Raw genomic sequence first — 14,528 nt, forward strand, 5'->3', positions numbered from 1 at the left:
CTTATTTGAGCTTTAGAATCTTAAAAAAGCCCTAATTTTTTGTTGAAATTCCTACATTTTCAAATTCTAAAAGTTTAGATAAATTTGACATTAAGTAAGTGTTGGAATTTATTAAATTTAGTCTTAGTATACTTTCAGAAAATGAATATGTTGATTAACTGTACATCTCAGAAGACATCTTGATGGTTATCAGCTATATTCAGCATTGATTGTGAGCTATGGGAGTCCACCTGAATTATATCATGGTTTGTGCTGAATGCCAAATTTGGCTGTTGATGACTACTGGTATGATCTTCTGAGTGGGTAATTAGTTTTTATACGCCCGTCTTAAGACGGGACGTATTATGGTATGGCGTTCATGTCCGTCCGTCTGTCCGTCCGTCTGTTAGCCTTTTCGTGTCCGACCCGTAACTTAAATACTACAAGGCCTAGAATCATCAAACTTTGTCTGTAGATACATCTTGGGTAGAAGGTGTGTCGCACATTAAAACCAGGTCACTGTGACTTTTCATTAAGAAGATATGGCCATATATGGCAAAAACTTGTCCGGCTCATAACTTGAAAACTATTAGACCTAGAATCACCAAAATTGGTCAACTAATGCATCTTAGGTAGAAGGTGTGTCGCATCCTACTTTAAGGTCACTGTGACATTTAATTAAGGTGATATAAAAAAAAATGTTTTAATGGGTACAATCTATACTGTTAACAATATGTGACGGGCGTATCATGTGCCGTGGCGGTGCACTTTATTGTAATATTGCTCTTGCAAATAATTAATGGTGAGTAAAACATTTTTTCTTTCCTATTGATTTGTAAATTTAACCCTTATTTTTGTCTAAAAAGCCCTTAAAAATCCTTAAAAAGGCCCTTATTTTTTGATAATTTTGCCCTAAAAATGGCCCTTATTTTTTGCAAAATGTCACTTGAAAGCCTGTATATGGCATAACTCTTTTTTGGGGTTTATGTAAATATGAGTCCTAGAATCAACAAACTATGTCAATTTGTGCATCTGTATAGAAATGTAAATTATAGCTTAAAATCAGGCCATAAAAATGTTTGAAATGGTAAGTATTTGCAAAAAAGCAATGTTTTAAGGGAGGTAATCCCTAAATATGTTAGAGAGCAATTCCGTAACCTTGCTTAATAATTATTACTTCAAGAAATACACATTTTTATACGCCCGTCGAAGTATGGTATGACGTCGTCCGTCCGTCTGTCCGGATCTTGTGGGCAGGATACAGACTGAACCATAAGCCCTAGAACTTTACAACTTGGTACATTTGATCACCATGATGAGAGGAAGATGCCTATTGTTTTTCAAGGTCAAAGGTCAAGGTCGTAGTATCACTTATTAGGAAAACCTTGTGGGCAGGATACAAACCGAACCGTAAGCTCCAGGATATTATAACTTGGTATATTTGATCACCATGATGAGAGGAAGACGCCTATTGTTTTTCAAGGTCAAAGGTCAAGGTCGTAGTATCACTTTTTAGGAAAACCTTGTGGGCAGGATACAAACCGAACCGTAAGCTCCAGGATATTATAACTTGGTATATTTGATCATCATGATGAGAGGAAGATGCCTATTGTTTTTCAAGGTCAAGGTCGTAGTATCACTTTTTAGGAAAACCTTGTGGGCAGAATACAAACCGAACCGTAAGCTCCAGGATATTATAACTTGGTATATTTGATCACCATGATGAGAGGAAGATGCCTATTGTTTTTCAAGGTCAAAGGTCAAGGTCGTAGTATCACTTTTTAGGAAAACCTTGTGGGCAGGATACAAACCGAACCGTAAGCTCCAGGATATTATAACTTGGTATATTTGATCACCATGATGAGAGGAAGATGCCTATTGTTTTTCAAGGTCAAAGGTCAAGGTCGTAGTATCACTTATTAGGAAAACCTTGTGGGCAGAATACAAACCGAACCGTAAGCTCCAGGATATTATAACTTGGTATATTTGATCATCATGATGAGAGGAAGGTGCCTATTGTTTTTCAAGGTCAAAGGTCAAGGTCGTAGTATCACTTTTTAGGAAAACCTTGTGGGCAGGATACAAACCGAACCGTTAGCATATTTATGAAGTAGCGCATTCTAAGGATATCCCTCTTTATATCTTGATATCCATTTCTACAAGCAAAATAATGAATTAGCTCACAGAGGACAGTGCTAACTTCACTAAAATATGAATCCCACTAAAATATGTTTTCCTTGAGCAAAATCTACGAGCGTATTATGCCACGTTGGCGTTGCTCTTGTTTCATGAAATATAGCTACACAGCAATTGATATGAATACTTATTTTGTTTCTAGACTAACATTCATGATATAAATATATGCAGTTTTGTACCACAAAATTTGCGAAGATTTAACAAGCGCATCACAGATAGAGGAATTGATTATAGTCTTTGAACTAATTTAAGCTCTCTGTCCAATTAAGATTCCAGTAGCCCTTTTGGAGTAAGCCATGATGTTCAGCTGTAGATTCAAAGATCATTTGGATAACTTAAGAGCAAGATTTAATGTACATCTGTCCAGTTAAAGATTGATTAATGAGTATAATCTTTGTACAACCCAAAATAAGTTATTCATACCATGTGAAAGAAATTATTTAAATATATGTAATAAAATGAAAATATGTTTTTGGAATATATCTATAATTATTTGAACAATTCAAGATATATATTGACAAGTCAATTTCAATGTGCAATAGACACATCACAAGGAATAATCTTGATTTTACCAGTGTTGAAGTGTGTTAAAGAATAACACATGATTTAAGTTTACCATTTTTGATAAAAGAATACACTTTTAACATTAATTAAATATTAACAACAGTCTGTTAAGAACACAGTGTATAAATCCACAATGGCTGAAGGTTTGCTAAGAAGGCGAGTCGGCAGTCGCAGTTTTTAGGTCACCTGAATTCATTCAGGTGACCTATTGCTATCTGTTTTGTCCGTCGTCGTGCGTTAACATTTGAACATTTTCAGCTTCTTCTCTGAAACCCCTGAACCAATTTCAACCAATTTTGGCATATAGCATCTGTGGGTGGAGGGGAACAAAAATTGTGAAATTCGTGGTCCCTGCCCCCCTGGGGCCTGAGGGGTGGGGCAAAAACCATCAAAATGAGTGTAATTTTAAAAAATCTTCTTCTTTACTCCTGGACATCAAGAAGTCAAACTGTGGGCATAATTATAATAAACATTGAGCCCTCTACCAAATTGTGAAATTCATGGCCCCTGGGGCAGGGGTTCTTGTGTTAGGGTGGGGCTCTATTGGTCATATAGTGAAAATGTAGAAATTCTTTGAAAATCTTCTCTGTCTCTGGGTATTAAGTAGACAAACTAATAGCATGGTAATGATGAGCAAGGATGCCTCTTTATACCCCCCGCAACAAGTTGTGGGGGGGGGGGGGTATACTGGAATCGGGTTGTCCGTCTGTCCGTCCGTCCGTCTGTAGACGCAATGGTTTCCGGGCTCTAAAGCATTATCCTTTCCACCTACCGTCACCATATCATATATATGGACTACCCATGGGATGAAGATGTTCCCTATCGATTTTGGGGTCAAAAGGTCAAAGGTCAAGCACACTGGACATCGAAGTAGCAATATGGTTTCCGGGCTCTAAAGCGTTATCCTTTTCACCTACAGTCACCATATCATATATATGGACTACCCATGGGATGAAGATGATCCCTATCGATTTTGGGGTCAAAAGGTCAAAGGTCACACGCACTGGACATTGAAGTAGCAATATGGTTTCCGGGCTCTAAAGCGTTATCCTTTCCACCTACAGTCACCATATCATACATATGGACTACCCATGGGATGAAGATGTTCCCTATCGATTTTGGGGTCAAAAGGTCAAAGGTCATGCGCACTGGACATCGAAGTAACAACACTCAGAAAAGAGGTAGTTTATACCTATTACCAACACCCTTTGGGAGATTGGGGTAAGCGGGGGGTATTCTTAGTGAGCATTGCTCACAGTACCTCTTGTTAAAAATTGTGAAATTCATGGCCCCTGGATCAGGGGTTCTGGTGCTAGGGTGGGGCTCTATAAGTAATTTAGTGAAAATGCATTATTTCTTTGAAAACCTTCTTCTCTGTCCTTGGGTATTAAGAAGAGAAACCAATAGCATGGTTATGATGATCAAGGATGCCTCTTTCAAAATTGTGAAATTCATGGCCCCTGGGTCAGGGGTTCTGGTATTAGGGTGGGGCCCTATTGATCATATAGTGAAAATGTATTTTATTTCTTTGAAAATCTTCTCCTCTGCTGCTGGGTATTAAGTAGACAAACTAATAGTATGATAATGATGATCAAGGATGCTTCTTTCAAAACTGAAATTTATGGCCCCTGGGTCAGGGGTTCTGGTGCAAAGGCGGGGCTGACCACATAGCTATTCAATGTTTCTTCCATCCAAAAGTAAAATTCTTATATTTAAACACAAACCTAATTCAAACATTGGAAGGTTGTTACATGATACTCAGGTGACCTATAAGGCCCCTGGGCCTCTTGTTAAGGAACACAGTCACACACGTCCGATTTTTTGGTTGCCCCATCGTCACTGTCTTTGTACCGGAACCGGTGTTGTTGTTTGTTCTGGCTATCGAGACCGCTGTTTGCTCTGGCTATCGAGACCATTGTTTGTCCTGGCTATCGAGACCGCTGTGTTGCTCTGGCTATCGAGACCATTGTTTGTTCTGGCTATCGAAACCTCTGGTTATAAAGACCATTGTTTGTTTTGGCTATCGAGATCGCTATCGTTGTTTGTTCTGACTGTAGATACTTTTGTTGTTTGTCTCGGCTATCAAGAGCGCTGTTTTTGCACTAACACGACTTAACAGGACACCCGTGTGCAATTTTTGCGGGAATGGGCTATGTGGAAAAAGTTTCACTTTGACTTCTAGGAAATGCGGTTATTTTTTAAAGTCATTTGCTTTGACTTTGTTTTGTGAAACCCATGTAAAATAACATCGTAGGTTTACAGATTTAATTTTAGAACGTTAAACAATGTGTTCAGATAACCGCTTGTTATATATCTATATTTTTCTATTTACATGTTTTAATTCTTAATATTTTCTGGTGTTTGGCACATTGCACGAGCCTTGTTTACATAACAAAGAATTGCGAGTGCTGTATCTTACTTGTAACTCAACAACTGATATTCAAATTTTGGTTGATAATTAGAAATACTTTAGTAATCAATAAAGTGCAATCAATAAATTATCATGTCTTTCAGCACTGTGGGGGAATTTCTTAATTTAGAGGGGACAGGTATCTCTTATTATTTCTGCAGGTGAATTGAACACAAAGGGATCCTATCACCTTGGACAAAATTTTAACCCATGTAGGCAAGTGAAAATATTTTAAGACATTTTGCTTTGTACAAGAGGGTGCTGAATTTGATGTATGATGTGATTGATGAATTACTAGATTCATTTTGAAAAGATGGAAGCTTTTTAACTTTTTCTTGGTAGTAGGGAGATGAATCATTTCCCTTTCTTTTTGGGGATTTTCTGTGAGATATGACTGACTGAATGTGACTAAAATGCAAAATGGAATAAGGATTGTCATTGGTAGGTTTGTTATCTATGAAATGTAACTTAGAACATATTCTTAAGGGGATGTGATTGTGACGTTTTTGAAGTCACTGCGCAATTCAACTAACATACGGAGGTCATTATTGTCGTGACATACATTGATTATCACTTTGACTAAAGTCATATTTTTGAAATACAAAACCATAAATCATAACAGTTGGGATCTTATGTCTCTGGTAAGAGAATGGAATGCCGTTATGACTTGTTTTTAGCAAATATGAAGTAACGACATAAGCGCGTGATTTTCGACGCCATGTTTACGTTGTTTACGTCGACAGCAGACAGAGTTTGACGGATGTCGCGGTATACGGTACCGCACAATCTAATTAAAATTAGATGTTAGATCCGCTCACATACTCGCTACACAGTTTGTGTAACGAGTATGTGAGCGGATCTAACATCTAATTTTAATTAGATTGGGTACCGCATGTCATTGTATATTTCTAGAACTGTGTATTCTATTCAAACTAGAGATGGAAGACGGAGTCGCAACACGTCGAACAGAATCTCTGCACAATTTTAAAAGTATAGCCAAATTGAACGACAACAAACTTTGGGTTAAAAAATTCTGCAAAATTTTTATCATGCCAGAGTATCAATAAAGATTTTGTAATATATTCCGAGATTTCGTAAATAATAAAATAACTGAAAATATCTTTACTCGGGGACTAATTATTTTGTCGCCATATATAGGTATACGTGTTACCGCCCACGTACATACATGTACATGTAGCCAGTACTAAGTGAATTATTTATTGCAATTCATTGGTTCATCTATGATACATGTAGCCTCAAGTAACATAATAACTAGAAAAATACAAAGCAGGCTACGAATTATTTAGCACTGATTTCTGCATATGCATGGCGGAATTTATTACCGATCGATTTATTCAGCAGAGAAAATGGCTCCAATTGAGGTGTTCATGCATTTTTTTGCAAACATAACTGAAACTTATGTAAGTTTAATTGCTTATTTGAATGAAAATTATATATTGTTAATGTTTGGATTTGAAATTAGATCGGCCGATACGTGTCATAACACCTATGTCATAAAACGGAGGAAATACGTAATAGGCGAAATCAAAATTTACTTTATCATCTTGTAGCTGCTCTCATCAAATAATGATTGTATGCTTTAAATAGTACATTTATTTTACCCAATCTAATTTTCATTTGCAGATCCGGGGGGGGGGGGGTCGGAGCTTGACTTGTAAGCGTGTTCTAGACTGCCTCTTTTTTACTTTAAAACAGGGGTATTTGATACCCAAAGTCAATATTCAAATATACCCGATCCCACCCCATCCCCATATTTCGTACAAAGAAAACCAACACAAACATTTCATTATAATTCTTGTGTAGATTATTTAAAATAATAAAGTAGGAAATCTAGAGATGAATTACTAACCCCCTCCTCCTCCTAGGCATCTGATCCCACCTCTGGTATGTCTAGGGATTCGTGTTTGCCCAACTCTTTATTTTATATTCCTTATAGGAGTTATGAAATTGTTCACTGTTTGTTTTCTTCGATTGTTATTAAAAAAAATTATGAAAATGTTTAGTGTGCGACATTCTTTGGGCCAAAAAAATGATCTTGTTACACCCTCCCATTTCGAAACATGTTTGGTTTCTCCAGAATATCAGTTGAAACTTTAGAATAGTTAGAATCAATAGCAATCAAATAATTTACACATGCATCTACATCAACATTTGCAGTTTAGAGGGGTACATAATTATGTTGATCTACATTACGCATTTCTTTACATGAATATCTAGTTAACTCATTAATGAGAATGCGTCCATCATCCGTTGATTCATGTCAATTCTATTAGTATTTTTCACATTTTACACTTTTACTATAATGAATTACATTGATTCAATTACACCTAATGACACACGACTGTCTTAGATTATTAAATACTAAGGCACACGAACTGTATCGATATCGAATGTCAGATTGTTTGTTTGAATTATTTGACTATTGTGGTTAAAGATTCTTTAAAGTATCTTTAATAAAAGTAGAACATTTAGTTTGGTCGGTGTTATGTTTTTTAAGGTTTTCTTTCTTCTCTTCTTTTTGGTTTGGTTTGGTACATTTATGTATTTTTAAAATAAAATTTAAATTTTTTTAAATACATTCATACTGGATATATTTTTTGGCGTTTATCTAAACAATTCACGCTCAAAAAGCCAAAACAAAACAAAAAAGACAGAGGAAATTCAGACTTTTTTGCTTCCAAATTTGGTATGTTTTGATATACCAACTAAAATATTTTCACAAATCGATCACTTGTAAGAGCATGATATTTAAATATTTTGTTAGATGGTTTTTTGTTTTTAAAAAAATGTGTTTTAAGGAAAGAAAAGATAATCAGTCTGATTTGTTTGTAGCATTTTTTCAATGACCTCAGATGACCTTCAATTCATCATATCTTTTTATCCAGTTCACTAACATGCCAATATTTTCGGTTAGTCATGTAGATATGGATACCATCTTTAAATCATAGTAAAATAATTAAGATCTAATTACATTCAGAAAATGTTTTTGACCATTTCTCTAGAAAACTCTATCCTCAAAAAGATATTTTTTAAAGGCGCTGAGGAAATTCGGACTGAAATTTGGGTGATTTGTTTTTGTGTTTTGTGGAAAATATTTTCACATCATAGTGTCTGCACACAGACTGTTTGTATGATGGTCATTAGATATATTCATATTATAACCCATTTGTTTGTTGAACATATTTTTAGCCGAGTTGCGTAGCAAATCTCGGCTTTTAAATTGACGAAGTATGGGCGTGCGGGCGGGCGGCGTCAACAATAAGCTTGTCTGGTCTCTAACTTTCATACTTTTTGGTGCATCTTTGTGAGACTTACATAACATGATCACATCCGAAAGAGGAAGGTTTCTATTTATTTTGAGGTCAAAGGTCAAGTCAAGGTAATAATAATAATATTCTTTATTTATACAGGATTGCACAATTAGTTGTATAAACTAGTTTACATTGTGGTCCTGTCTATAACATATATACATATCGAGAACATATATCACAAAGCATGGAAATATCACAATTTATATACATACAGATAAGAACTAAATGAAAAGAGACAATAAACACACGAGTATCATTGAGGATCAAAATAATGTTTTAGATAAGCTGATTTAAAAGCTGTGGTAGTTGTGCATTTTCTTATAAAATCTGGTAACGAGTTCCATAAAATTGCTATTGAAATGATAAAAGATCTTCTAAAATATTCTGTAACATAAATAAAACTAGTAGAGCTGTCTTGTATTTCTTGTGTTTACCTCATTCACAAATCTAAAAGCATGCAAATACTCTGGAGTCATATGATGTAAAACTTTAAACATAAGAATAATTTTTCGATAAATAAAATAGTCAATCAAAGGCATCCATCTCAAATTTTATAGCATGCAAGAAGTTGACACTGAATGAGGTACTTTGATATGTACAATGATCCTTGCTGCCCTCTTTTGTAATTTAAAAAGCATATCAATATTTGTCTTGTTCTTTGTATTCTGCCATACTGTACAACAATAATTAAAGCTAGACACGATCTCGTTGCGAGCAACGAGTAGGTCTTCCGTCCGATTTGTTGATGCACTCGGAGTTAAAAAAAAAAAAAGACAAATGAGTCCCAATTTAGTTTCCGACTTTAAGACACTTTAGATATAATCAATTTTTCATATCATAAGCTTCTGAAGCAAAGTTGCGGTGAAATTCGTTTGAAATTCGACTCTCCAGGCGAGCCATAAGGCCCGCGGGCCTATTTCTTGATGTCATTTGTTAGCCCTCTATAGACTCAACAACTTTAGTTCTATATGTCTTTACAAAATATTTACCTGTAAAAAGTTATTGAGATCGACCGATATCGATAAAAAATCGACTCTACAGGCGAGCCATTAGGACCATAGGCCTATTTCTTGATATCAATCGATAGATCTCGATAAACTGAACAACTTTTGTTCAATATGTCCTTACAAAATATTTACCAGTTACAAGTTTTTGAAATCGACTGATATCGACAAAAATCGACTCTACAGGCGAGCCATGAGGCCCACAGACCCATTTTTTGATATTGATCGATAGGTTATGACACATTGAACAACTTTTGTTCAATAATGCTTTTCAAAAAATATGTCGTTTTAAAGATATGAGGCGTCAAATATTTACGATTTTGGCCCTTAAAATCTCTAATTACGTAACATATGACCTACTTTTTGATTTGATAAGATCAAGCTCGTTGAGATGAACATTTCCGCTTCTACAACTTATTATAAAATATTAATAGTTTCTGAGATATTCTCAAAAACATTTGGACCCTTCTGAACCCCTAATTTAAAGGGCCAGCCCGTTTTGCTTGATATCGTAAGAAAGGCCTTGTCATTTTAAACATTTTTTGCTCAACAAGTATTTAGAAATTCTTTACCGTTCTCGAGTTATCTCTACAAGAAATATTTAGGGGCCAAACTGTAGCTCCCTAACGGGGCCACATAGGGAAAAAACGAAATGTACATATTGTTTAGATTATCATTCTGAACAACTTTTGTTCAATAATGCTTTTCAAAATATTTGTCGTTTTCAAGATATGAGGCGTCAATTATTTATGATTTTGGCCCTTAAAATCCCTTATTACGTAACATATGACCTACTTTTTGATTTGATAAGAACAAGCTCATTGAGATGAACATTTCCGCTTCAATGACTTATTACAAAATATTAATAGTTTCTGAGATATTCTCATAAACCTTTGGACCCTTCTGGGCCCCTAATTTAAAGGGTCAGCCCCTTTTGCTTGATATCGTAAGAAAGGTCATGACATTTCAAACATTTTTTGTTCAACAAGTATTTAGAAATTCTTTACCGTTCTCGAGTTATTTCTAGAAGTAATTTTTAGGGGCCAAACTGTAGCTCCCTAACGGGGCCACATAGGGTAAAAACGAAATATGCATATTGTTCAGATCATCATTCTGAACAACTTTTGTTCTTTATTGCTTTTCAAAATATTTGTCGTTTTCGAGATACAAGGGGTAAAAAATTTATGTTTTGGCCCTTAAAATCCCTTATTACGTAACATATGACCTAAATTTTTATATGAATAGATTTGGATTGTTGAGATGAACATTTTTTGTTCTTTGACTTATACCAAAATATTAACGATTTTTGAGATATTTGATCTAGAATTTGAGCCCTTCTAGATCCCTAATTTAAGGGGCTAGCCCCTAAATCTTGATATTTTCGAAAAGATCTCGTAAATGTGCACAACTTTTGTTCTACATGTCTTAACAAAATATTTGCAAGAAAAAAGATATTGGAGATCAAAGGTCAAAAACCGCCGAAATCGGCGAAAAATTTTGGCATCCATTTTTTCAGGTCCAGGCGAGCGTTTAGGCAAATCGCCTCCGGTAAAATCGAATCCCCCACAAATCTTCTAAAATGTTTACTCTATCTTGTGTAGAAATTTCAAGACTCTAGCTTCAAAACTAACGGAGGAGATGTGTGGACAACAAGGCCCTTCAAAAAGTCACTAAAAGAGAGATAACTCCTGACCGGAAGTGACGTCAAGCACGAAATTTTGCAAGCAAAGTCTCATCACCAAAAGACATCTTTCCTGAAAATTTCGTGAAAATCGATCGAGAAATGGCTGAGAAAAACGCGTGTACTACCAAGGAAAATAATAATAATAATAATAATAATAATGAAGAAGAAGAACGCGAACAATAATAGTAAGGTCTTCCGCAGGAGACGGAAGACCTTAATAATGAAGAAGAAGAACGCGAACAATAATAGTAAGGTCTTCCGCAGGAGACGGAAGACCTTAATAATAATAATAATAATAATAATGAAGAAGAAGAACGCGAACAATAATAGTAAGGTCTTCCGCAGGAGACGGAAGACCTTAATGAGGAAAAACAATAGTATTGTAAATTTTGAGTAGTGCCTCCTTTGACATTAAAGTACTCAATCTCCTTAAAAAACACCTAGTTTCTGACTAAGTTTTTTTGCATAAGGCATCTGTGTGATAAGACCATGTAAGACATTCATCGATGTATGGCACATTTGACAAAAGGTCACTTTGTCACTAAATGCCATAGAGTGAAGCTTGTCCAGTCTCTAACTTTCATACTACTAGGGGCATCTGTGTGAAACTTACATAACATGATCACATCCAAAAGAGGAAGGTTCCTATTTATTTTGTGGTCCAAAGGTCAAGGTCACTATATACTGTAGATTTGAGCTTGCCTCTAACTTTTATACATGTACTTGCTGGTGCATGTTTATCAGACTTCAGATCCTGATGACATTCAAGATTCATGTTGCTTTTGAAATCCAAAGGTCAAGGTCATTATCACACTAAATCCTATTGCGGCCATTCAAAGCTTCATACTTATAAACTATATTAAATACGTGCATGTTTTTACTTCGTGAATGCAAGCGTGCATAATTTTGGAAACTGCAACTCGGTCGTACGCATCTTTGATGCGTTTTAGCGATTTTTGGATCTACAACTGCTAAATTGTACCCTTTTGTGTTTTTTCAACATTGTTAGGTTCGGGGGTTGTTTCCGTGGGGATCCGGATTAGAATAGGTCCTCAGTACCCCTTGCTTGTTATAAGAGGCGACTATATGGGGCGGTCCTTCCGATGAGACCGCAAAAACCGAGGTCCCGTTTCACAGCAGGTGTGGCACGATATAGATCCCTCCCTGCTCAAAGTCTGTAAGCGCCGAGCATAGGCCTAAATTTTGCAGCCCTTCACCGGCAGTAGTGACGTCTCCATATGAGTGAAAGATTCTCGCGAGGGACGTTAAACACTATTTAATCTATCTATCCATGGAAACGAACTCATTAACATATATAAAAATTGTCATTTTTATACCCCCCGAACGAAGTTCTGGACATCTTCCCAAGTCAAGGGTTTCTGATCCGCTCCTCTCTTCACTTGAGAGGAGCGGATCAGAAACCCTTGACTTGGGAAGATGAGTTCTGGGGGGTATATAGGAATCACTCCGTCTGTCTGTCTGCCCGTCCGTCTGTCTGTGCAGATTCGTGTCCGGGCCATAACTTCTTTGTTCTTTGACTTAGGCATACCATATTTGGCACACAGGTGGATCACAATGAGACGATGTGTTGAGTAACTTCATGACCTCTATATGACCTTGACCCTTGACTTGAAGGTCAAAATTAAAGTTTTGTTTTTTTTTGTTTTTTTTTACAATGGATTCGTGTCTGGGCCATAACTTATTTGTTCTTTGACATAGGCATACCATATTTGACACATGAGTGTATCACCATGCAACGGTGTATCATGTACCTTCATGGATTCCATATGACCTTGACCTCAAGGTCAAAATTAAAGGTTTTTACAATGGATTCGTGTCCGGGCCATGACTTCTTTGTTCTTTGACATAGCCATGCCATATTTGACACATGATTGTATCACCATGAGACGATGTGTCATATACCTTCATGACTTCCATATAACCTTGACCTCAAGGTCAAAATTAAAGGTTTTTACAATGGATTCGTGTCCGGGCCATGACTTCTTTGTTCTTTGACATGGGCATAGCATATTTGACACGTGAGTGTATCACCATGATACGATGTGTCGGGTACCTTCATGACCTCTATAAGACTTTGACCTCAAGGTCAAAATTGATTATTTGGTTTTGACATAGTCATACCATAAGACATGGGTGTATCACCATGAGACTTATGTGTCATGTACATTCATGACCTCTTTATGTCCCCTTCCCCATTACTCTTAACAGTAGTTGTTGATGAAAAGAATATAATCATGAAAGTTATCAATTAAAAAATATTTCGCCAACCCTAATCCTAACCTCAAGTGAACATATCAATGTATAACTTCAAGGACGCCTACCTCAAAATCAAGATTAGTTTCATCCCTTCATATTTCTACAGGAAGTTAGGTATATGAATAGCTTTTAATTGCAGTGTTTGCAAAAAAAAAATATTGACAGGTTTTTGAGCAATGCTTCATTTAGTATCTGGACTACCCTGTTTTTGAGTACATGTACCAATTTCCACCCCAAAACTTAAATTTTCCCAATTTCTCTATATTATGTGGTTATGGTTCAGCATGTTATTATTATTTATTTGATAGTCTGCATATATTCTAAAGATTATTGTAAAACATATAATAAATTACATATATATATATATAAATTCCATCAAATTATTTTCTTTAATTGAAAATCGGAATAATCTTGTAAAATTCACAATTTTTTGAAAAGGGAGGTAATTCAAAGCTTATTACCTCCCTTGTATACTTAGTTTAGAAAGTGGTCATGAAATTTATACACATTGTAAAGGACATTCCGATGGTGCTTCATGAAAAAAAGAAAACATCAGATTTGGGAGTTCATTTTGTTGTTAAATCATTTGGATTCTTATGATTGAATGCTTTCACCTAACACTGTTGTTCCATTGCATTATCCTCAGATGGAAAGGTAAATAATCTGGTTGGCAAGTCAAATGTAGAGGATTTGTATTGTGAGAAACGCATGTCCTACTCTTCAATTTCTCAATTTACACCCACTACTTACATAGCATATTCTATTAAACATGACTTTTCATTTGTTAGTTAGTACAAAATAACTTGGGACTTTATACAGTAGGAATGAAGGTTTCTCATTAAATACACCGAAAAATATATCCAGCGCCTACCCTACTTGTACATGTATATTGTTGAAGTGTTTGAGTGTTTCCAAAGAGTTCTAAACTCCCCAATGGTTAGTGCTAGCGTGTCTTCCGTGCAATACTTTTGGCTATCTAGATTTATTTTGAACAGTGCGACATTTAACTCTGGACACGACAAAAGTCCGGAGTTTCGCCAACCCTTTTATTAAGGATACAAATAAACCCTTTACAAAAAAAG

At 35.8% G+C, this 14,528-nt stretch overlaps 2 protein-coding genes across 6 annotated transcripts in view; one reads left to right on the forward strand and one right to left on the reverse strand.

The window, feature by feature from the left end:
* LOC125681531 (cyclin-dependent kinase 7-like) overlaps positions 1-14,528 on the reverse strand; it is a 153,643-nt gene that overhangs the window by 111,558 nt on the left and 27,557 nt on the right. The window lies entirely within an intron of this gene.
* The window catches only part of LOC130046424 (A-kinase anchor protein 7-like), a 44,303-nt gene that overhangs the window by 6,634 nt on the left and 23,141 nt on the right, over positions 1-14,528 (forward strand). Inside the window, exon 2 of one of the 5 annotated variants that reach the window (XM_056154605.1) lies at positions 5,289-5,365. The exons of 2 other annotated variants lie outside the window; for them this stretch is intronic. In XM_056154605.1, the coding sequence (XP_056010580.1) occupies positions 5,289-5,365 (77 nt within the window). Of the gene's footprint in view, positions 1-236; positions 286-5,288; positions 5,366-14,528 lie in introns of those variants that run through there. 2 more of the 5 variants (XM_056154610.1, XM_056154607.1) reach the window with 2 other exon arrangements.

Source organism: Ostrea edulis, chromosome 2 (assembly GCF_947568905.1).
Source record: "Ostrea edulis chromosome 2, xbOstEdul1.1, whole genome shotgun sequence".
NCBI classification, from domain to species: Eukaryota; Metazoa; Mollusca; class Bivalvia; order Ostreida; family Ostreidae; genus Ostrea; species Ostrea edulis.